Genomic DNA, 24,377 nt, shown 5'->3' with positions numbered 1-24,377 from the left:
ACCAAATGAAATATAGAGATGAGGGCTCAGATCAGAACCTTGAGGGAAACCTATAGTTAGGTATGAATGAGGAGCCAGCAAAGGAGAGAGAAGGAGAGATCAGATAGGCAGGAGGAGAACCAGGAGAGTAGTAGAGAAAACCTAGAGAGAAGAGAGTATCAAGATACAGTGTCAATGCTCATAGAGGTAGGTAATGGAGAATGTGGATAGAGAAAGTCACAGAAAGAAGGTTGTAGTAGTAGAGGGGGTAGGTCCCTCTGAGGAGGGAACCTAGACCAGTAAAGTCCTCTACCCTAAGGAGGGAGGGGGGAGAAATGAGAATTTCAAGCATGTGTGACTGCTAGTAGAAAGGCATGGAGTGTCTGTCTTGAGCAAAAAAACAGGTAGGAAGGAGCCACGGGGTGAAAGGATTTAAATAGCAAAGGAGTTAACCTATTCAGATGTACTTTGAGAGTTTAACTGCCCTAGGTGGGACTTCTTTGTTGCTGTAATCTTAGCACTTTTCAGAATAGTGGAAAGCCAAACAACTTCTCTGCTTGTTTTTCTTGAAATCCCAGTTTCTGGTTTAAATTTTCAAAGAAAAGAGGTCTCAGTGGGGAAGCTGCTATTCTTATGCAAAAAAAGCAGGGAGTCTCAGAAAGCAAATTAAAAAAACAAAGCTTTTTGTTTGTTTACACGCCAAACTGAGCTGGAGGCAGTAAATGCTATACACAGAAAACAGTCCAGGAATATTCATTAGTGTCAGCAAAGAAGCACCAGAGAAAGCCAAGCTATTATCTTCCAAGTGAACACGTGCCCAGAGCTGCACCAAACTCATAGTTGGGCTCCAGCTCCCAGGCAATGAGGACTGTAAAATTCCAAATCACATTTTTGGAGAAGACTAAAGCCCTATTGTGAAGCAGTCATTTAAAGGACCTACTAAAGGTACAACCCTTCTCCAGTAGCCTTGAATGAACATAAGTACCACTCTAATTCTAAAGATAAAATTGCTTCAGAAAATGCCACATTTGACCCTTGACTTTTTCCTGTGGGTGGAAAGGAAAAAATGTCATACACAACAGTTTCCCTCATTCTGAGACAGAGCTTTATAGACAAAGCTCTCCCTCAGAATCCTTGCCCATTTTAAACAGTTGTTTGCAGTAACCTACACATTTGAATAATTGGTGGAAAACAGTTACAGAAGGTATATCCCCGCATTCCCTCCTTCAGTCTTCCACATTTCAAGTACTTAGAACTAAAGAATTCAGAGGGGTCTCTAATCAGTTGCATCTACATTGGCCAGGAGATGTCCTAGCTGATTTTGGGGGGAGTTGAAGTAAATATTCAACATGCCTTTGTAACAAAGACAGAAATATTTATATCAATTACCAGAAGACTCTATTAATAGGAACTCTCTATTTCTTGGGCAAGAGTCAATAACTGTTCATCATAAACATGTAACTGAGGTATCTCTGGGCTCAGAGGAAAAGGAGCTAATTAAACAGTCCCACTTGCTTTTTCTTTTTTGGTTTTCAGTGTGAATTGGTTACATCAACAGCCTAAACAACACAGGGAGAGAGGTGGGATGATCCAAAAGGTAGATTATAAAAACTGGGTGCAGGAGATTGAAAAGGTCTTGGCTAGCTAAAATCAATGGGGAAAATGTGTTAATGGGGTCTAATTATCAAAATCAAAATATGGATACCCTGGCCCTAGAGGGGTAGTATCAGTTCTTTACCACCAATTTACACTTCCAATTTCTCATTCTCTTCACAGACACTTCCTCCCCTACCCAGGGTCACCATAGACTAAATACCAACATGTAAACTCTAGCAGCTAGGAACTGTTTCTTCTCAGTTCTCTAGCCAGCAGACCCTGAGAACCATATTTGTTCTTAGCTTCGGTCTTTAATAAGGAAACTAAAACCTTCTTTATTGCTACATTTATTGCTTTCATAGGCCATGATTCACTACTGGTCATCCCAAATAGCTACCCACACTTGCTGGCAGTCCCCCACTCTCTTTTTTCACATTCCCTTACAACATTTTTGAAGGAAGAAAAATTTGGAACCCAAAATCTTCTTATGAAAATGAATGTTGAAAAAACTCTTTAGGGGTGGCCAGGTAGCACAGTAAGAGCACCGGCCCCAGAGTCGGGATAACGTGGATTGAATCTAGGCTCAGATACTTAGCACCCACCCAGAAACACCTGGCTGTGTAACTTGGAGCAAGTTACTTAACCCCAATTGCTTTAAAAACAAACAAAAAACTCATTTTATATGAAATTGGGGTGGGGGGGAGAGTACTACTAAGTGCAAAAAAAATTTAAAACCAAAAAAGTAATTATTAAACTTGAGAACATATCAAACAACAGAAATAAGACAAAGAAATACAAATAAGAATGTAGAAATCACAAAATAAATTAGGACAATTAAAATTTTTGGAAAAAGAAAAAAAGGTATATATTTGCTTTAATAAAAATAAAAACTAAGGGATCATGAAAAAAAAAAAAAGGAGCACCTTTTGAAATGACAGATGCACTGAAAGTTAAGTCCTGGGTGGGGAAGAGCAGAAAAAGTGTGTATTTAGTCTCTGAATGGAATTGGGGAAGGTTACTACATAGGCTCCACTCCCCTTCCCACAGGGAATTGCACAAAACCCTGTTGGGAGCAGATAAGAGTGGTAATAAGCAGTGAGGAGATAACAAGTAAGGCTTCCCAATCTACCTATAGATTTTGAACTCCAACTTTTATGTTCCAACTCAGATTTGCCCAAGACTTTGAGCCAGTGCTAGGCACACAGTAAACATCAGTTTACCTGATGTTGTAGAAGAGATGGGTTACTGTTCAGGTACAGGTAAGACTAAATGATCCTATCCACCAAACGGTCCCCAAGTAACAGAAAACCTACTGCATTATAAAACCTCTTATCAAGGAGGTAGCTGGGTCCCTACCCAAATAAAAAGAAAGACTGAAGAGACATTGGTTTTGCTCAACTACTTTATTATTATCGTGAAAGGTTCTAATGGAAAGAGTTATTGGGAAGGGATAGTGGTTTTTTAAAAAAAAATATTAATAAAACATTTAAAAAGAAAACAAGAAATGTGTGACTGTAAGGAACTACTTTCTGGCTAGAGTGTTATTGGTGTTACAAAGAAGCCTGTGCCTTTTTTTAGCATTGAGAGTCAAGGCAGTCATGAGATACTCATATATACACACACTCCCCCATCAAGTCCAACAAGTTCACAGGTGTTGTACACACACACCAAAAAAGAAAAGTTGAGAAACAGTTCTGAAGACCTGACCCAGATAGCTTAGCACAAAGTTGGTGATCTATACAGACTACAAGTTGCCTCTAGTCTAAAAATTGTTTTTCTATAGCATCAAATCCAAGTTGTCTTTGACTAAGGACTGTAGGAAATAAGTTAGGTCAGATAGTACTGGATTAAGTAGGCTGCATGGAAACATTCTTTTTAAAAACGAGCTTTCTTGTTTTGGGAATTCTAGAAAATGTTTCCCATACAAGACAGAGAATTTTGAGAAACCACACATAACTTTTCTAAATTACTTCCAATAGCCAGACTATTTCTCTTTTCCACAGAGGACTAAGATATTGAAATAGCCACATGTAAGTAATGTCAGCTCTTAATTATTCAGGGACTGGTTGGCTATCCATTTTGTACATCATTAAGCCACTCACTGTCTTTCCTTCTGACTATAGTCTACTTCACTATTGGTTATCACCTCCATCAGAGGTAAGAAAATTTGATTGTTTGCTATGACAGGAGATCAGCATTTCCAGTAGGTTGGGGTATTCAATGTAGATTTTACTTACCTGTATTCTTACTTTTTATACAGTTGGCACACTTGAGAGTTGGCTTTAGCACTTTACTCTGTTCTCCCTAACCCAAGAACATTTAAATGACCAAACATCAGAATTCCTAAGACATAGCTCTAGCCAACTGTTTAGTGAATGGAAAGGGGGTGATTCATAAATTATCAACTTCTTTCAACTTCACAGAAATGTCTAAACAAGTAGGTAGTGAAATACCCAAAGTGGGTTATAGATGGAGAACACTGTCTACAGTCTTTCAAAAGCACCCATCCCCCAACTCCAAGATACCTTAGATTAATTAGTATTGATTAATTCCACCCAAACTATGAAGGACTTAGTTGTTGTGTCCAACTCTTCATGATCCCACTTGGGGTTTTCTTGGCAAAGATACTGAAGTGGTTTGCCATTTCTTTCTCCAGCTCATTTTACAGAGGGGAAACTGAGGCAAACAGGGTTAAGTAACTTGCCCAGGATCACACAGCTAATAAGTGTCTGGCCAGATCTGAACTCAGGAAGATGAGTCTTCCTGACTACAGGCCCAGCTTATCTACCTACTTAGGTCTTATTAATGAATCAAGACCAATAATAAATCTCAAAAATGTTCCAAATTCGAGCCTACTTATGGCTACCTTTGATTTAAAAGACATTGCTGAATTTATATCTAAAAATACCACTGAAGCACATCAAATAATCTGAAAAAGTAAGCCAAGTAAGACTTGCAAAATTAGTCTTCAGCCTAAAATGCGTTTTAACTTTTTTGGGCAAGTGAGTTAGAGGACAATAGAATGTTAAGAGTTATAAGAAACTTTGAGATTAGCTGGTCTAACACCTACTATGCTCATTTTATGTTGGGTGTGAACCATGGTCTCCAAACTACTACTCCACTGCTCTTTGCATTACAACACATAATACATTAATAGAATCTTTGTATTTGCATTTTCTAAGAAAACAGTTCCATGAAAGTACACTAGAAGTTATATTTTTATTTAATATTTAGATGATTTCATATAGTTACAAGAACAATGTTTGCCTTCATTTGGTTGAATTCCATCTCCAGAAACAAATGGGAAATGCAAGGACCTTTCCAATGGCAATGAGTCACAAGAGATACTCTACCAAAGCCTAAGTCAGTGCTTAGCCCACACTCTCCCCCTCTCTCTCTCTCACACACACACACACACACACACACACACACAGAAATTTTAAAATGTTCAATATCATTGCAAGATAGAATTTGGCTTATTAAAATAAAACTTTACAATAGAAACAGGAGAGAGAGCCAGTAAGAAGCAAAAACCCAAAATACATTATATGGAAAAATACTCCAAAAGTTAACACAACTTTTATATTTTTTCAGTAAATATGTTTTTTATTCTCTATTTACAGATGTTACAGAAAGGCATTAGTGACTGTGCTGGTGGGGAAGTGGCAAATTTCACTCACTTTAGAGACTGTAAGGGCCACAATATGCTACCAGGTGAAATTGGTAAAAATTCAAAGGCAAGTCCCATCACAGCAGTTAATGCCTTTTCAACTTTTTTTCAGCATATCCTGAGGATAGATCAATTTTAGATTTTACCTTTTGGGAAATTACTTTGCTTTGTCAACATTCAGGGTTAGTTTTCTTTAAAATTAAACATTTAAAACGACACCACAACCTTCTAGCAGTGATGGGAAGATGAGGTGTGATGGACAAGAAGAAAAAGAAACATTTAAGAGATTCTGAGCTCTTATCTGTAAATTATTTCACAACATTTTCACTGTTGTCATCTAAAATTTTTCCCCACTAAACCCTACTGGTACCCTCAAGTTAATAGTCCTTTCAAGATCACTATGTAGCAACCCTGGCATTGCTATAAATTGATTTACTTATAAAGGCTAATAATTTATTGCCCACCTAGAACCAATGGAAAATTAAACCTTTTCATTCTTGCTTGGACACAGTTGATATGGGAGTACAACAGTGCATCAGACATTGTAAGAATAAATTATAGAGGCTTAAAAATATTTCCTATTTTGCAAAGAATTCCTCCATCTGTTTGTAATGAGAATTAACAGGTACACATTGTAATGAGAATTAACAGGTATATCCAGTCCAAGGTTGTGACATCTCAAAAACAAAATTTCTGTTTATTTGGAGGATAAAATATAGAATGGTCCTTATTTGTGATATTTGTAAAGAAATAGCAGTGCCAACCTCTGAAGAAAAAAGCATGCATTGGAATAGGGACTGTTACATCAAAGAGACAATGAACAGTTCCAGTGACCCTTAGGACAACAATCACACTACTTCTACAAGACTTTGGAGATGAGTTACTCTTCTTTCTGACACGTCTAATTTCAATTTCATTTACCCAAGCCAATCTTCTTTGTTGAATCTTGATGGGCATTAAAGAATTCCTTCAAACCAACTATTGCATCAACTCCTTAATGAAGTAACCATATACAAAACACTTCTGCCTACGGGATGACATTTGACCAACAGAGTCCAGTGGGGTTTTTTCAAGCCTCTGAGTTCAAGTCAAGAGGGAAGAAAGTTTCTTCTTTTTACTTACTATACTCTTTCTCCTAAAGATAGTATTAATTTAATGACTCCTAAACACTGGAGGGACTTGCTTCTGAAGTCATGATACATGCAGCCAGTCTGTTTTCCCACCTTTCCCCACTTGCTAATTTGAGTAATTTCCCTAATTTTGACACACTGAAGCAGTCAACAGACACAGAGACAACACTTCTGCACCCGTCTCTTCTGAGCTGGAGATAAATTCTAATGTCTGATTCTCAAAGAAGGAATGAGAAGGTTCATAAAGTAACTTCCCAGTTACTAAGAACCAAACCGAAACCACTAAATAATTACTACTGCCTATGTCAGACAAAAGCATTGAGATTTATCCCAACTCATAGCTTTCATAATTGACCCTAACCATCTTTGTGGTGGTTGAATTTATGCTAAATAACGTTAATAAGCCCCAAAGAGCCTTACTTGCTAATAAAATGGTTGATCTAAGAATAGGGCAGCCACATGTGATATGACTTCAGTATTAAATATTGAGAAGGTAAAAGAATTCCATCTCAAAAAGCAAACTGTTCATTGAACCAAATAAGTTTAAAAGCTTAGAAACAATATAACGGTTTTCTGATTCTGGTCATGGATTATTTAGGGCAAAAGAATGGCTTTAAAGTTATTTGATTCGATAAACGATGATGAATCTATTTGAGGTCCTGGAAAGAACAACTAACCAAACGGTTTTCGTGTTCCACTATGACAGTGCATACATAGGTGAGGTGCTCATGCCCAAAATACCTGTAATCAGGTACAGGTCCAAACTACTCTTACTAACAAACAGGTAGATTACTAAAGGGATGATAGACTTCAAAGTCCTTCAAACTTGATGAAAAGGTGAGTACAGGCAGGGCAGCAGGTTGAGCGTGCAGACTGGAATGAGACTTAAAAGTGGATCTTCTGAAGACACTGAAGACAGAACTGCAAACTCAAACATTTGCAGGTGCATGCATGGAAATATATATGGTGGAATAAGAGGAGGAGGTGGGAGTGCGGTGGGGAGAAGCAAGAAAGCAGCCATAAGCTATCAAGCTGGATCCTGAAAAAGTGAATGTCTGGTGTGACAGGAGAGTCAGCTATTAAGAAGCCCTAATGAATACACATGGCCTTTCAGGAAGGAAGAAGTATTTATTGTTGGTTACTATGGTACTCAATACATTTTTTAAAAAGCTGAGCACTCTGTCTAGCTAATATGTGTCTGGGTCTCCCTTAGTCTTCTCATGAGACTAGATGTAAAATTATCACAAAAGGCACGTTGTGAACTTGAGATGGGCCATGTCACCCATTCACGCAGACTGAGAGGAGGGAGCAATTTAAAAGGCCGTGGGTTACTCCTCTGGGAGTTTCTAATTGTATGCTGCAAGGGGAATTGAATTGGACACTAAAGGGCAAGTGCAGTCAGGTTAGTTCCCTGGAAAGGAAGCCCACCTGACAGAACGAAGGGGAAGGTCTGTGTTTTAGTCCAAACCACAAAGAACATGCTAGAAGAAAAGAGCAAGCATCTGAGTAATGTGGGGATGTCATTTAAGACTGAGACTTCAAGGGTTAACTCCAGACCAGCTCAAGAAGTCTATGCACGTGACCCCTTTGAGTGGCCTATGGAAACAAGCAGACTATTTGTTTCTCCTCCTGTGAAAGCTCACTCGAGGCTCTTGCACCAGCACATCACCTTTAGGAATCTACAACACAAAAACAAACAAAAACTGTGTGTTAGTGAGAAAAACAACAGGTGGGGAGTGGGCATATTGCTCTAGGTTGCAAGTGTCCCACCAGGCAAAGGGTAAAAGGGAAGTATGGGAGTCAGAAGTATCCAGAGCAGTCATTACCAAGGTAATGTCCTTGGGATAAGTAACTTTCACTGTTTTATCATAGTAAACTATTTTCCAACCTAGATTAGGAGAGATGTCTACTGGATGATTGAAAAAACAAGTTCACCTGAATGATTATTTCTTGTGATTTTAATTGCATGTAAAAGGAAAGAAAACAATATTTTATTGACAGAAAAGATAACAATGGTTCAATTTCCTTTCCTTAATTGAAATTCTGCTGTTTTTTATTAGGGGATAACATAAAATCTTTGTTTTAGTGACAAGGTAAACAGAACTTAAATGTTTATCGGGCAATAAACAGTGAAAGTTCTTCATCTTGAGGAGTGCAGGAAAGCAGCAAGAAAAAGAAACACAGACTTTCTAAGCCCATAAATACATAAATGGTAAAGAAGGAGAAAGTTGTCATGGGTGTAGGGGAGGCCATATTTTTATATGCATTTGGACAGAAAATGCCCCACTGCTAAAAGGAGGAGAGTGGAGCATTTGTACTACACAGAATAATTTGCTCAGAAGGGTAAAAAATCATTTAAAATACGCAATCATGAGAAAATATAATGTTTATTAGAGGCAGATGTAAGGATACAGCTAGAAAGTAATACCGGACAAAGAGGTTTTCTTTTAGAATAGGAGTAGAAAGAAACAATCACGTTGGCTACATTCAGACAAAACTTACTCAGAATCAAAGTGTCTCTAATAAAGTCAAGTCTGGAACAGCCAGCAGGGACCCTAGCTACGAGTGTAACAGTCCTTGTGGCTTAACCAGCAGTTATAAAAACAAAAGGATCATTAGGCAGCAGAATAACAACCAATAAAACAAACATTTATATAAAAAAGGCAAAAAGTTAAAAACAAGTCAAATTCAAGTAACCCTTTAGTTTTTAAATTGCAGTATATACAAATATTTTCTGTGGGGAATTATTGACATATTTAATAGACTTAATTAAAAAAAATTCCTTACACAAAGAAAAAAAGATGTCACAATCCAATTGCCCAAAAGAGCAATAATATTCTAAATATTATGGCAAGCATTAAATAATTAGCTACATTGCAAAAAGTGCACTGGCATCAATAAAAACATAACCACTATTCCTGGTTATGGACATGTGAAAGTAGTAGTTGTTCCTCAATGGAGCAATATTACAGAACTGTTGACTGAGGTATGACAGATTTATAAACCAGGCAGCAGGCAGGAGGGAAGGATCCCACAGAAAACATGAGCAACTCTGAGAGTCTGGCTAGGATGAAGGAAGTAGAACTTTAGAAGCAAGATTTGTTTTTGCTTGTTTTGTACATTTCAACAGAGCATTTCTCATCAAAGAGAGCAAAACACAAAATAGCGATTCTAACAGAATATATCCTTTTAAGAACTAGTCTTTCATTTAAGGAACTTTAAAACATTAAAATGTTTTAAAACAAAGTAAGATTGCATGTGGAATCTTATGGAATATTAGTAGTAGTTATAATCAGGTTATACAACAATGGTATGAAAAACTCATGCTGGTGAGGTTCTATGGATCATTTAAATATTTCATACATTGAAATAATCAAAGCTAACAAAGTATTTTCACTGTGCCATCAACATATGCATTCTGTTGTTCTGGCCACTAAGAAATTTTTATAAAAAAAAAATCACAGTCAGGCCATGGAAATTAAAAACATCCCCTTTGCAAATCTATTGATATGTTTTCTGAATCAATGTGTGCAACTATGGAAAAAGTTTTAAAATCTGTGCACTACGAATAACAAAATGGTTTCATTCACTTTATGTTTTTTCAGTATTTATTATGTTGCCCTCAACAAAGAAAAAAAACCAACATTTGAGTAACGAACAAATGTTCTCTTTTACCCTGGGACTTCTCAATGCAAAACTATACTGAAGCCTAAAGTTAGCATTCACAGCTATTATAAGTAAAATGGGGAAGTATTTGTGACACATTTAAAAAGGAAGAAAAACACTGCGAATTAAAGATTACTGTATTTTCTTATTGTAATTTGACTAGAACTTATATAATGCAATTGAAAATGCTTGTAATCAAAATGGGTTATTAAATCAAGAAGGGGATAAAAGAAAAAATTTATTTTGAAAAATAAAAATTATTAAAACTGTTTTGCTGGTTTCAAAATAATGGTCTGACTTTGGGGCTAGAATTTGGTAAAATAGATTTGGTTTAATCAAAACATGAAGACAGCTTTTGAATTTTGGATATGGTTTTGAAACATGAAATATGTAAACTCAACTCACAAATAGCTGGAAAGATTCTGATAACATATAAAAACAAGGTCTTCAGTGAAAGATAATGTCTATAAATTCTGGTCCTAAAGTTTCCTCATCTGTAAAATGGGTAGATGAAACTAGATGATTTCTAAGGTTCCTTCCAGCTCTAACATCCTAGAGTTTTATGATTTTTTTTTATTTCACACCATTTTTGGTAGATTTAAGTAACATACTATGCATTAATATCTGTTTTCCAAATAGCTTTGAAAAGAGCTTTATTTTGTAAAATGAGACCGTAAAAGGAAAATGCTTATGTTTCTTAACAAACTAAAAGAAATGTGAATTCCTTAACTATGTGTGCTGGCAGAAGATGAATATATAATTTTTAAGTTCAATTTTTTTAAAATCTTAAGTCTCATTAACTAGTGAAAAGGACAAATCTCTAAAATTGCTCCCAAATTATTATCAGTTATCAGTGCATCTTATTAGGTATACCTAAGAACTGGGATTGATTCAGTTAGATATGATTACAATGAAATATTTTGATAGAAGTCGGAGTGTAACTTTCTTGTTATCTACAGACACTACAAAAATAAATGACATTTACTTATATTTCAAATGAGGACATATGTATATATTGGCAGTTAAATGAGCTCTCCACAAGGGCATTTCATTTCAATAAGAGAAACTTACTATCAAATATAATCAATGAAAAGTCAGTTGTACAATGCATGAATCCATTGTGATTCACATAACTATGTGAAAAGAAATGCACACTGAGGAATTTATCCAGTCCTTAGACAAGTTCTACCTGAAACAGTCACAGATGGGGAAGGAGAAACTCCAACTAAAAAGAAAATTTAATGATATTAAATGTAAGTCATAGCACCTTTGGCGTTTTTGTCCAAATAGACTTCGACGTACGAAGTGGGGACATAACCTTCTTCATCTTCATTTCTCCGAATTCGTGTCCAGCCATCACCTTTGTCCTCTTCTATGACATATAATATTTCTCCTTCAGCTATTGAAATAGTTCCTTCATTCTGACCTGAAAAGTTAATGGCACAGTAGTTTAGCTTTTTAGTCAAAGTAACCTCAGACACTTGCGTCCTTATCACTGGTAAAGATTCAGGCACTAACATTTATTGGAGGGGCCTCTAGTCCATTATTCTCCATAACCTCTTGGCACAGCCCTGCGTTTTTTCCTTTCTTGTCTTCTGTAACATTGCATGGGCCTAGTTTTCTTACCACAGTGACAGATTCTTTCCAGTCTCTTTCACAGGTTCTGATTCCTCTTCTGCCCCATAGGCTTCTCTTCCTATCTTATCAACCTCATCTTTTTACATGGTTTTGACTCTCACCTTTAAGTGGTTGATTCCCAAAGCTCTATCTTTAGCTCTGTCCTCAAACATGAACTCTAATCCAGTATTATCAATCGCCTGGTAGGCATCTCCAAATGGTTGACCTGATGGCATTTTAAACTAAGTTCATTATTTTTCTTGACAAATTAGCAACTCCTGATTTCTCTATTTCTATTAATGGTAATACCATTCTCCCAGTCATCTAGGTTTTAACTTTGATTTTTCCGTCTCTCTTTATTCATATGGAATCAGTTACTAAGTCCTATCAATTCTTCCTTCACCATCTTGGTTCGGACCTTTATCTCTTCTGTCCTGATCTACTTACTACTAAGAGTCTCCTAAAGAGTCTTCCTGTTTTCAATTTCTTTTCTTTTTTTACTTTTTGGAGGGGGGAAGGCAGGGCAATTGGGGTTAAGTGACTTGCCCAAGGTCACATGGCTAGTAAGTGTTGAGTGTCTGAGGCTGGATTTGAACTCAGGTCCTCCTGACTCCAGGGCCAGTACTCTATTCACTGTGCTACCTAGCCACCCCCTGTTTTCAGTTTCTGCCTCTTCTAATCTATTACTCTTCCTGATTATATCCCTTTGTAATGGAAATGCAAATTTAAAGATCTTCCCTGCCCTTAGGCTTAAGAGGCTCTGAGAATCTTCCTTGATTTGAAAATATACTCTGCCTCCTAATAGGCTAATGTGGTCACATGGAGCCTGTGGTAGGAGGCTTGGTTTTCAGGAATGCCCACACCTTGATGCTGTGTGATTGGGAAGTGGGTCAAGAGGGTGGTTACATTCTCTGACCCAGGAGAAGGCTATATAATCCCTGATGTGGGGCTTTTCTTTGGGGCTCACTTTGAGAAGTGTTCTGTGATTTGATCAGATGAGACTCTGGGAAGTCCTTGTTGAGAGCCCCCTCCCCCCTTGAAAAACCCAGATGTTGATGGTAACTGTGATTTGGTATGGATGTAATGGTTGAACAGTTTGGAAACCTGTCTGTTTAATCTGTTTCTCTGTCTTGATAATTCTGCCTGTATACTCTGAAGTTTGGGGTGCTGACCTTTTTCCCCTGAACTAGGTAAACGATATATGTTTGACTGATTAAAGTAAGCTTGTTAACCCATTTTCAGTTGCTTTCCTTTATCAAAGCAGATCCAAGAACCTGTGCTGGCAGTCACCCTGGGGATGATGGGGTGCTTGTTGCTATGATAACTCACCTGTAAAACAGATGTAGGGGTGCTTGCTGGTACAGCTATGTATGAGGAAATGTTCTTTTTGGGGGAGTGGTTAAGTTCAATTTTTTAAAAAGTAAATTTAGAGATGGCGGAGTAGAAGCACAACCTCTCTATGGCTCTGGCTTCCATTTTCCCCAATCCATGTAAAAAGGGGACTCTAAACAAACTTTGGAGCTGCAGAACCCACAAGAGGACACAGAGAAGCTAACCTCCCCCTGAGGACAGCCCTGCAGGACGGCAGGAATCCAGCACAGAGCTCTGGGAGCTGAGCCCAATCCCACGAGGAGGCTTTAGCCCCAGGGCGGGCCTGACCAGCCACCAGCCAGAGTGACTCCAGATCAAAAGCAGCTGTGGCGGTTTCCAGATTTATCAACACATAGATTCAAAGAACAAAGCGAGAGGTCAGTGCAGTCTGGACTTTGGCACTCAGTAACTGGGAGTGCGTGGCTTTTGCCCCTGGGGCGAGAAGCCGCTGAGACACCGGCACAGCCAGCCAGCGCCAAGTGAGGGCTTCAGCTCCTGGCCTGCAGAGTGTACGGGGACCAAGCACCAGTCTGAGGGGTAATCGCTCTTGCTTTAACCTGCTTGGATCTGGATTGCAGTCTAGGGTGGAGGTCCTGGGGTGTGTGTCCAGCTTGCCAGAGCTTGTGGAGACCTCAGAGAGGGCACCCATCTAATACCTCCAGGAGCTGAGAAAACCCCAGCGTTTGGGACGAAAGCTCCCCTGGCTGTTGGCAGAGTACTACTGTGGCAAAAAGCCGAAAAGTCAAGTAATTGAGTGGCAAAATGAGCAGGCAAAGGAAACAGAGCAGACAGAAGATTCCAACATTACACTCCTATTTTGGGGACAAGAAGGAGCAAGGCATGGAACAGGAGGAAAACAGTGAAGTCAGAATTCCTGCACCAAAAGCTTCAAAGGAAAATATGAGCTGCTTACAGGCCATAGAGGACCTTAAGAAGCAGATAAGAGAAGTGGAGGAAAAATTGGGAAGAGAAATGAGAACAATGCAAGAAAATTATGAAATGAGAGTCAACAGCCTGACTGAGGAAAATAATACCTTAAAAAACAGACTGACTCGAGTGGCAAAGGAGGCTCAAAAAGGCAATGAGGAGAAGAATGCCTTAAAAAGCTGAATTTTCCAGATGGAAAAAGAATCTCAAAAGCTCACTGAGGAGAATCACTGCTTCAGAATTAGATTGGAGCAAATGGAAGATAATGACTTCATGAGAAATCAAGATTCTGTTAAACAGATCCAAACAAATGAAAGAACAGAAGGCAATGTGAAATATCTCATGGGAAAAACCACTAACCTGGAAAATAGATCCAGGAGAGATAATTTAAAAATTATTGGACTACCTGAAAGCCATGACCAAAGTAAGAACCTGGAAAGCATCCTCCAGGAAGTTCTCAAAGAAAACTGCCCTGATGTTTTAGAATCAGAGGGCAAAACAGAGGTTGAAGGAATCCACCGATCACCTCCTGAAAAAGATGCCAGAAAGAAAACTCCTAGGAATATTATAGCCAGGTTCTGGAATTCCCAGATTAAGGAGAGAATATTACAAGCAGCCAGGAAGAAACAATTTGAATATTGTGGAAACACAATCAGGATAACCCAGGATCTGGCAGCTTCTACACCAAGGGATCGAAGGGCTTGGAATATGATATTCCGGAGGTCAAAGGAGCTGGGATTAAAACCAAGAGTCACCTACCCAGCAAAACTAAGTATCATGTTCCAGGGGAAAATATGGTCATTCAATGGAATAGAGGACTTTCAAGGATTCTTGCTGAAAAAACCAGAGTTGAATAGAAAATCTGACATTCAGATATAAGAAGCAAGAGAAGCATGAGAAGGTAAACAGGGAAAAGAAATCATAAGGAACTTGTCAAAGTTGAACTATTAACATTCCTACATGGAAAAACAATAATTGTAACTTATGAAACTTTTCTCAGTAGTTGAAGGGAATAGAAATATATATGTCTATAGATGAGGGTATATGGGCATATGAATACATATGTGAATGTGTGCATATATGTTTACAGGTATACATAGATAGAGGGTACAGGACCAATTTAACAGGAAGGGATGATACTTAAAAAGGTGAAATTAAGAGGTGAGAGAGGAATATAATGAGAGGAGATGGGGAGAGACAGATTGGGGTAAACTATCTCATACAGAAGAGGCAAGGGAAAATGGTACAATGGAGGGGAAGAATAGGAAGGCAAAAGGGAATGGGTCAACCTTATTCCCACTGAATTTGGCGTGAGGATGGAATGAAATACACACTAAATAGGATATCTCACCCTCCAGGAGAGTAGGGGGGCAAGGGGATGAGAGGGGGGATGATGGAAAGGAGGGCAGGCTGGGGGGGAGGGAAGTTGGAAACACCCACTTTTGAAAAGGGACAGGACCAAAGTAGAGAACAGAACAAGTGGGAGGTGGGATAGGAGGGAGGGAAATCTAGTCAGTCTGTTACAATATATCTACTATGTTACTGTTGTGCATTAGCCACACATGTACATCCTATACTGAACTGCTTATCTTCCCAGTAAGGGTGGGTGACAAGGAAAGAAGGGAATGAATATGGAATTGAAAGTTTTAAAATCAAATATTCAAATATATTTATGTATGTGTGTGTGTATACTATTATTAATACCATCTTACATGTAATTGGGGAATAAGATATACAGGCACTGAGGCATAGAGATCCACTGGAAAAGTCGAAAGGGGTATGAGAGAAAATATGGGAGAGAGCAGATTGGAGGAGGGGATATCCTATGGGACTGCTATTTTGGGGCAGTGGGTAGGGGAAAAACGGGGAGAAAATTTGTAACTCAAAATCTGGCAGAAATGAATGATGTAAATCAGAAGTTAATAAAGCATTAAAAAAAAATCAAAAAATCAAAATCAAAAGTAAATTTAAGGGGTGGCTAGGTGGCACAGTGAATAGAGCACCGTCCCTGGAGACAGGAGGACCTGAGTTCAAATCCAGCCTCAGACACTTAACCCAAAAAACTAGCCGTGTGACCTTGGGCAAGTCATTTAACCCCAACTGCCCTATCTTCCCCCCTCCAAAAAGCAAAAAAAAAAAAAAGTCTTAAAAAATAAATTAAAAAAATCTTTGATGCTGTGAGACACATAAAATAAACTAAGATAACAGAGGAAAGAATGGTAACAGAAAGAGATACCTTCAAATGTATACAGTGCTTTACAGGTTCCTATGGTAGGAAGGGGCTCTTCATCATCGAACTCATCATCAAATTCTGTGGCCATCATCTTCAGCTCATTCTCCTGACTCTGTTCCTCTGTGTAACTGCCATCTGGGCTGCTCAAGAAAGAAAAATACAAAGCAACTATAGCAACTAACTTCAGTGGAGACAGTCAGCTAAGGTATTCAACAAAAATACTTGTGGTCACCTTAGTTACAATTATGAGCATCCCTTTCAAGTGCCTTTGTCATTCCATTTTAAATTCTAAATTTTGACTGTGCAAGAAGTTTACTTCAATTTTAAACCTGCTCCTCTCTTGTTTCTTCCATCTTCTGAGATTCACCATGACCTGGGTTATATTGCATCCCTGGTCGTCCTTTCCATATTGGTTGTCCTGTCCTGCACATTCCCCAACTCATTGGTTCTAGTGGAGTGAAGGGGGAGTAACACAGTAATACTTGTTCTCCTGCTTTCTATGAGCACTGGCAGATTCACCCTTCTACTAACATCCCTGAGTAATTTCTATTCCTTTAATGTTTTTGACATCCAAATTTATTACCCAGCTCAGATTCCAATAGTCAGAGGCAGCTGGGTGGTGGATGTAGAGCAGAGAGCACTGGGCCTGAAGTCAGGAAGATCTGACTCTAGATTAGTTGTCTTAACCCTAACAATCCTAATCTCCTAATCCTTAACTCTAAACTCCTAATCCCACCTCAGACACTTACTGGCTGTCTGAATCTAGACAAGTCATTCAACTTCTGTTTGCCTCAGTTTCCTCAAATTTGGGACCTCATCTCCACTGGCCTGCACTTTTGGAATAAAAGCCTTATAATTGGTTTCCCCATCTCAAATCTTTTCTCTACTCCAATCCATCTTCCATACTAAAGTGCTGCCAAAGCAACTTTTCCTAAAGCTCAGGTCTGACCATGTCATCCCTTGTCCCTACTCAATACCCAGTATAAACTGTTTACCACTTAAATCTCTCCCCAACCTAGCTTCCTATCTTTGAGGCTTGCTTTCATATCACTCTCCTCCAAATAATCTTCTTCCTAGCTATTCTGGCCTATTTGGTGCTCCTCATATATAAAACTTTTAATTTCTCACCCCCCAGGCCTTTTTATTGGCTGCCCCCATTACTGGAATACCCTAATTCAGGGGTGGGGAACCTGCAACCTTGAGGCCACGTGTGGTCCTCAAGTGCAGCCCATTGACTAAATCTAAACTTCAGAGAACAGATCTGCTTAATTAAAAAGATGTGTTCTGTAAAACTTGGACTCAGTCAAAAGGCCACACTTGAGGACCCAGAGGGCCACATGTAGCCTTGAGGCCCCAGTTTCCCCACCTGCCCCTGCTTCTTAGAATTTTTTCATGACTCAATTCAAATACCACTTTCTATATGATGCCTGCCTTTCCCTGTCCCCCAGCCCTTCCTGTTTCCCTCTTTGAGGTTATTTAGTATCTCTTCTATAATTGCCTTGTATACACCTCTTTAGCTATATGTTGTCATTCTCCCCATTAGAACACAAGCTACTTGAGATAAGGGACTGTTTTGCTTTTCCTTAGCACAGGCCCAGGCCCATAGTAAAAACTTGATGCTTGCAGATGGACTAGTTGACTGAACTTCCATTCCATGGTACCCAAACACATATGCAACAGGCAACCGATCCTTTTGTATAGCCCATTAGATGTCAGAAGTTCAGGAGAGAGCAGCTCTCTCCAGGTACGGTACCTCTCCCGGTCCTGTGCACAATTATTGACTGATGGTGTAGTCTGTGCTTCATACATTCCACTCTGTCGTCGGGCCTGTTCCCCTCGGACTGGGAGTCTGCCTTCGACCTCAGTGAGCCAGGCCTAGAAATTTAAAGGAGCACTTTATCCTCTTTTCTAAAATACCCAGAAAAGCAAAACACAGAATCCGATTTTACTGTATCACAGGGCAAAGGAGCATGAAAGAAGATGCAGAAGAACACACACAGAAAGCACCTTCAATTTAATTTTTATTCCTCCCATCTTTACAGCTCCCCCTTGCCCCCCAAAAGACAACAACTCCATTACACTTCGTGTTTAAAGAGCGAACAGTGACTTTCATCAGCACTTTAAATGGAAGAGGAAGGCAATGAAGAGTATATGTGACGAGGAAACGCTGAATCTTGGCACAGGTATTTCCAGCTGGAGAAATCCCGAACTACTCGCAGTGTCCTGTGAAGGGACACAACATTCATCCTTGCCTTTTTTTTTCATTCTCACCTTTTAAAAATCTGTTATTTGACTCTGCGAATAACTTTGTATAAGTTGTCACTTAACAAATTTCCCCATGCTTCATTTTTAGTGGATAAAAAGGCTTTCCTTAACCAACACTAATGTTCCAATACATATATATGTACATACATATCTATATGTATATACACACACAGACTTATATACTATATATGTAAAATCACATTTGCTTTTGCTCATCTCTTAAGATATTTCCATCATATTCCTTATATTATATTCTCCATTTTTATAGACCTTCACAGATCACATTGTCTATTGATGCTTCTCATAGGATGAATACGTTTTGATTACTTTTTAAAAATATATTTTTAATTTGCTAAGCAGAGAATTGTAAATTACTTAGCATTGGTTACTTGAATATATTCATTATTATGAACATATGTAATATGTCCATATCAGGAGAAATTGTCTTCAGGTATGAAAGAGAAAATTGGAGAGCTTTTAAACTTTTATTATAGAATTTGTTTTGCTTTACTATGCATGTTTGTTACAAGGATTTTGTTTTTCTTTTTTTCAATGGTAGGGGATTGAAAAGAGAAAAGGTAAACCCCTCAAGGCAAGAAATGAAGGTTGTTGAAACATTTTTTTAAATGTACAGGAAATGAAGAGAAGGAAAGAAAGAATGCCAGAAAGGAGTACTATTTTGAAAGTTAAATGATAAATTTATTATATATTTTAAAAAGAAAAGCAAGCTGAATATAACAGAACTTTGCAATTTAATGTCTGATTTCTTTTTTTTTTTTTGGTTCTGCTATGTGTATAGAAATGTTAATTTTATTTGGTAAATGAATAATTAAAACAAAACACAAATAAAATCTATATACAATTAGCAACATTTCCATATGATGCTACTAAAGAGTACCTTAAAAGTGATCCAATTAAACCTGTGTCCAATGGATTACAATGCTCTTTTGCATCTAGCTATAACTTGCAATATGAAACTAGAGTTGGAAGAAAACTTGAAATCATTTAGCCTAACTACTCAGCCTCATAACCATGTCTATTCTGGTTTAGTCAATTATGCCATTTACATGGTAAAAGAAGCTTCATAATGCCAAGCTGCTTCCTATAACAATGTAGTTTCAAATTGCTGCTTCAATAACACATCCCCCCCTTACTCTCTCCATACCTCAAATTTCTGGACTTCTAGTCGGAGTTTTTCAATATTTTGCCCAACTTCTATCAACTTGTGATCCAAGCTGCCTGGGTCTCCCATTTGTGGATTCTTTACATAGACATCTTTCATTTTTGTTATGGCATCTCTACAAGAAATGAACATATTAGCAAAGGTAAATATAGCAGCTCAAATATATATATATATATTCTTATCTACTGTCTTACTATTACTCTTTTCCAATAATGTAGCACAAAAGAATGAAGGCAGATTCTATCCAAAACTGAAAATTTTAAAACAATCTCATTACCACCTGCAAGTCAAAATTTTCATTTTTATGCAATGGCATTAAAATTCTTAATTGGGAAAAATCAAAATAAAAATGTGCATTCCAAGTATATAACAAAACTTCAACTGGCATCTTAGGGTTTATGGGTTATGTGTCATTTATCTCGGGGAGAAGCAAAATTAATTGTTCTGGAAAATGTTTTACACCATTCCAATTGTTAAGAATGAAACTAACGGGGGTGGCCAGGTAGCACAGCGAGTAAGAGCACCGGCCCCAGTGTCGGGATGACCTGGGGAATCGAATCCGGGCTCAGATACTTAGCACCACACCCAGAAATAACTGGCTGTGTAACCTTAAGCAAGTTACTTAACCCCAATTGCTTTAAGAAAAAAAAATGAAATGAAACTAATGGGGCAGCTGGGCGGTGCAGTGAATAGCACCTGAGTTCAAATATGGTCTCAGACATTTGACACACTTACTAGCCCTGTGACTTTGGACAAATCACTTAACCCCAACTGCCTGCAAAACAAAAAAAAGAACAAAACTAACTCCCATTGGTTGGTGCTGGTAGCTGGCTGGCAAAAAAGAAAGCTTTAAAATTGTATCTTGTTAGATCATATAACATTTTCTGATATTTTAGAACAGGGCCCATAGCAGTTTGGAAGGGAAGAATTCCCCAAAAGATCCATCAGTTGTGTTTTTGAGCAATTATTTCTGGGTCTAAAGATTGTTATTAACTAAGTAGCCATTTGAGAAAGGATATATGTACATATACACACACACACACACAGAGATATATGTTATATCTATATACATATATGTTAACTAGAAAGCACTTTAGGAATGGTTAAAACTTCTCAGAAGCTACAACAAATGGGTGTGCTAGAGGAGATAAAGTCCATTTTTACTGAACTACAAATAAGAATTTTGAGCCTAGGGACCAATTTTTCTTGATTACTCTTATCACTAGCAATGGCTACAGCTCAAAGTTAAAAAGGTACCAAGTCCTATGGTCTAGGTACAAGCGGTTTCATTCTAAAGCTCCCACACATCAGATAATTATAATTTTATAGGGGTGGCTATGTGGCACAGTGAACACAGCACCAGTCTTGGAGTCAGGAGGACCTGAGGTCAAATCTGGCCTCAGATACTTCACACACACACACACACACACACACACACACACACACACACACACACTAGCCACGTGACCTTTGGCAAGTCACTTAACCCCAATTGCCCTACTATCCCCCCTCCAAAAAAGCAAAAAAAAAATTAATTATAATTCTATATCTTTCTTGGCTTAGTGTGAGGGAAGATTGAGAAAACAAGTAAGCAGACATTTTCTATATCTCAATGCTATCATAATTTTTTACTGTAGCTAACTGATCATACCTTAACTCATCCATTACACAGTTCTATTGTGATCAGGCACAAATAAAATTAAAAACAAAACAAAACACCCAAACCCATATATTTTAACAACCCTCCTTCTCTCTATTACTTCCTTAACTTGAAACTAAACAAGCCAATTATTCTGCTGATTATAAATCTAACTGTACACTAAACTCCTCTGCAAAGTAGGCTAACTTTTGAATTAAGAAATAATTTTAAATACACTTGCTTCTCATTTCAACACTATAAAACCAATGCCTACAAATGATTTGTTGTAGTAAAATTATTCTGAGAGTGAAATAATTCTCTTATTTTAAATACATTCAAAATCTAACTTATTAACTAACCCTAGTGTCCCTCCAATGGGAAATACTGCCTCAATAACAATCTAAAGGAGCTAATCATTCTGCCTGTTGTAAATAAGAATTGCTCTAAATTACGGAAACTATACTGGTAAATCCTTAGTAGAAATGAATGAATTGCCACACAGATGAGAAGAGAGACAATGAGAGAGGGGCAATTGATAGTGCTGCTTTTTCAATCAGATGATTAAATATTATGTCACAAAAACATGAAAGAGGAAGAACAATGAGTGCTGCTTATTCCAGGAAGTACGAGGAGAGCAGCTCGAAGTAAAACTGCAGCTAATGGAATCTAACCCTTCTGAAGAATAAAAATTTATTCTTTTGTTTCTGTTCAAAGTATTTGCATCCACATAGAGTTCCTATATGTCCCTACATATTCCTAAGAGAAACTGGTGACTCTTCAAAGCTGTTACTACTATGATATTATCACACACCTATAAATCTAATGGCTGTTTCTAGAATTTGTAGTATATCAGTTTTCTTAGATGTCACTAAAATGCTACAAAAAAGAGTATAATTTATTTCTATTAATGTACATATGTAGGCTGATTCCTATTCACACTCGAAGAGTAGTCATGCTTCTAGAACAAGAATGATGACCAAAAAAATCATTCAATTTACTTCTCAGATTAGGCAAAGTTGTCTCTACAAATTCATTAAAGGTCTCATGCTAACTATGTAGACATTTTAATCAAAGCTCATATAATATACACTGGACAAATCTGTAATAAAGCAGTCTGATGGACATGACTTTTACCTTCTATTATAATGCATGCATGTACATTTAAATTAATTCAACAAACACTTAGTAAGCACCTACTATAGAGTATATGCAAGGTACTATGTTTAGGTATTGGAGTGACAAAAACAAAAACACTGATATGTATTATTCTTCTCCAAAAACTACTGCTTTCAAGACCACTTTAAATACTTTCATTCATCTTTGTTAATGAAATGAAACCTGCATAATGAGGAGTGTTTGATCTTTTCTACCTTTGATCCATCTCCTTTTGGATTTCTTTATTTAATTCATCAACTTTCTGTTGCAGCTTTTTTCTTCTTTGTTCTGGTGGAAGGTTGCTGAAGTCCTCTGGTCCTGCACCCTACAGACAGGAAAATGTAAAGGATATCTGAGTTGAAGGACTCCTGGGGCATACCTAGAAAAGAAACTTAGTAAAGGGAAAAAAAAATCACCTCCAAAGAAATTCAGAGCATATTTTATTACAAGAAAGGTTTCTTTTCACCTTGACCCCCTGTTAAACAAACAAAATCAATGCATGCAACCTACAGATAGCTCAGCAACCATTTCCTATTCTGTTCTATTGCCAGCCAAGCTCATATAAGAATGTCTACGCTGCTATGGAAAAAAGCATATATTCCAGGAAGTGAAAGAATAAATGGTACTCACATTGATAATAATCACTTGAAAATTCATTTAAATAGGTATTTCTCACTCTACTACAAAACTGTTGTTGCCAATGTCTCTTGAGACACTATATACAGGGATACACAGTTTTTCACATAAACTAAGTGCCAATCCCTTTCCTTCACAAAATATTTCACATATAAAATAGAGTTATAACTATGACTTTGTCCCAATCAATGTAGTCCTTCCTATCTCTTCTTGCAGGGCTAAAGCTAAAGGGTTGCATAGACTTTCATAATAATATAGTGAATGACCCCCACTCAGATCACTACATCTCTAGTTCAGTCATAAAGATTAGGGGTATCAGCCTGGACCCAGGTAATTTCATAAAAAGGTAGAAAAATACAACCTTGTTTCCATAAAAAAATAATCTGTACTTAATGCTCTGGGACTCTCTTCTCTCATTACCTTTATGGTAGTGTCAAAGTTCATACTGTGTGCCTTCCACTGCTTCAAGATCAATATCCCAGTTTTTTATATCAAACCTCAGCTGTTTCTTATTCTAGCTGAAGAAATATACTGGTAGTCTCGAGTCATTCAAAAACAGTTGCTAGCTTTCTTGTGCACATGCTATTTAAAAGTAGAGAATATGAAAAGAAAGTTAGAGTTTTTCTGACTTTGAGTATATCCCTTACTTGTCAAAAAACTGACTAGGTTGTGGTAATTTCACAGAGAAAGAGGAAGAGAAATGCATTCAATTGATTTGGATAAGTCATAGCCAGTATAAAGGATATTTTGTTTAAAATCTTAATTCTTTTAAAAACAGAGGTAGGGCTTGGGAGTGGGCAAAGAGAGGGGACTCTGATAATGTAATTTGAAAACCAAGTTCATTTTGCCAAGTAGCTTAAATGGGTGCTTGTGACTGCAAGTTCCTAGGCTGATTATGTTAAAATGCCAGGCTGCTTTGCTTAGGAGTATGTGATTCAGCAAATATTTTGCCACAAAGACCATGCAGGGATCTTTTCAGCTGAGCACTGGCAGAGTTTTCAAAGACTAAAAACTCTCCTCCCATACACTTGGAGACACATTTTTACTGAATTAATTCTGACAAATGGCTTTTGTAAAAATTTTATGTATAGCTGAGTGGGCAGAAAGTTCTTGCATACCACCAATATCTTCAAGAGTTGAAATATAAAAATAAGGGAAACAAAAATTATTATTAAGAGTAGTAATAACAATGTCATTCATGGACCTAAGCACATATTTTTCAAAATTTATATTCTAAACATACTTTATATTCTACACTTTTTAAACATAAATCTGATATTTATTATAATATCAGTTCAAAGGATCTGGTA

General features: G+C 37.6%; 2 protein-coding genes across 13 annotated transcripts in view; both read right to left on the bottom strand.

The window, feature by feature from the left end:
* Positions 1-24,377, bottom strand: part of TOR1A (torsin family 1 member A) — a 381,690-nt gene that overhangs the window by 82,465 nt on the left and 274,848 nt on the right. The window lies entirely within an intron of this gene.
* FNBP1 (formin binding protein 1) overlaps positions 4,776-24,377 on the bottom strand; it is a 211,000-nt gene continuing 191,398 nt past the window's right edge. For 6 of the 12 annotated variants that reach the window (XM_069069373.1, XM_069069376.1, XM_069069378.1 and 3 more), the window contains 5 exons: positions 22,647-22,756; positions 19,620-19,752; positions 17,943-18,064; positions 16,193-16,329; positions 8,747-11,467 (listed from right to left, as the gene is read on the bottom strand). In XM_069069373.1, the coding sequence (XP_068925474.1) occupies positions 11,289-11,467; positions 16,193-16,329; positions 17,943-18,064; positions 19,620-19,752; positions 22,647-22,756 (681 nt within the window). In that variant the 3' untranslated portion in view covers positions 8,747-11,288. Of the gene's footprint in view, positions 8,055-8,746; positions 11,468-16,192; positions 16,333-17,942; positions 18,065-19,619; positions 19,753-22,646; positions 22,757-24,377 lie in introns of those variants that run through there. The other 6 variants (XM_069069372.1, XM_069069375.1, XM_069069377.1 and 3 more) reach the window with 2 other exon arrangements.

This window comes from Petaurus breviceps, unplaced genomic scaffold, assembly GCF_028583685.1.
Source record: "Petaurus breviceps papuanus isolate PSGF00001 unplaced genomic scaffold, PetGlider_PUasm1.0 90779, whole genome shotgun sequence".
Lineage (NCBI taxonomy): Eukaryota > Metazoa > Chordata > Mammalia > Diprotodontia > Petauridae > Petaurus > Petaurus breviceps.
Note: the sequence above shows the minus strand (reverse complement) of the source record. Positions and strands in the feature narration are given on the sequence as shown.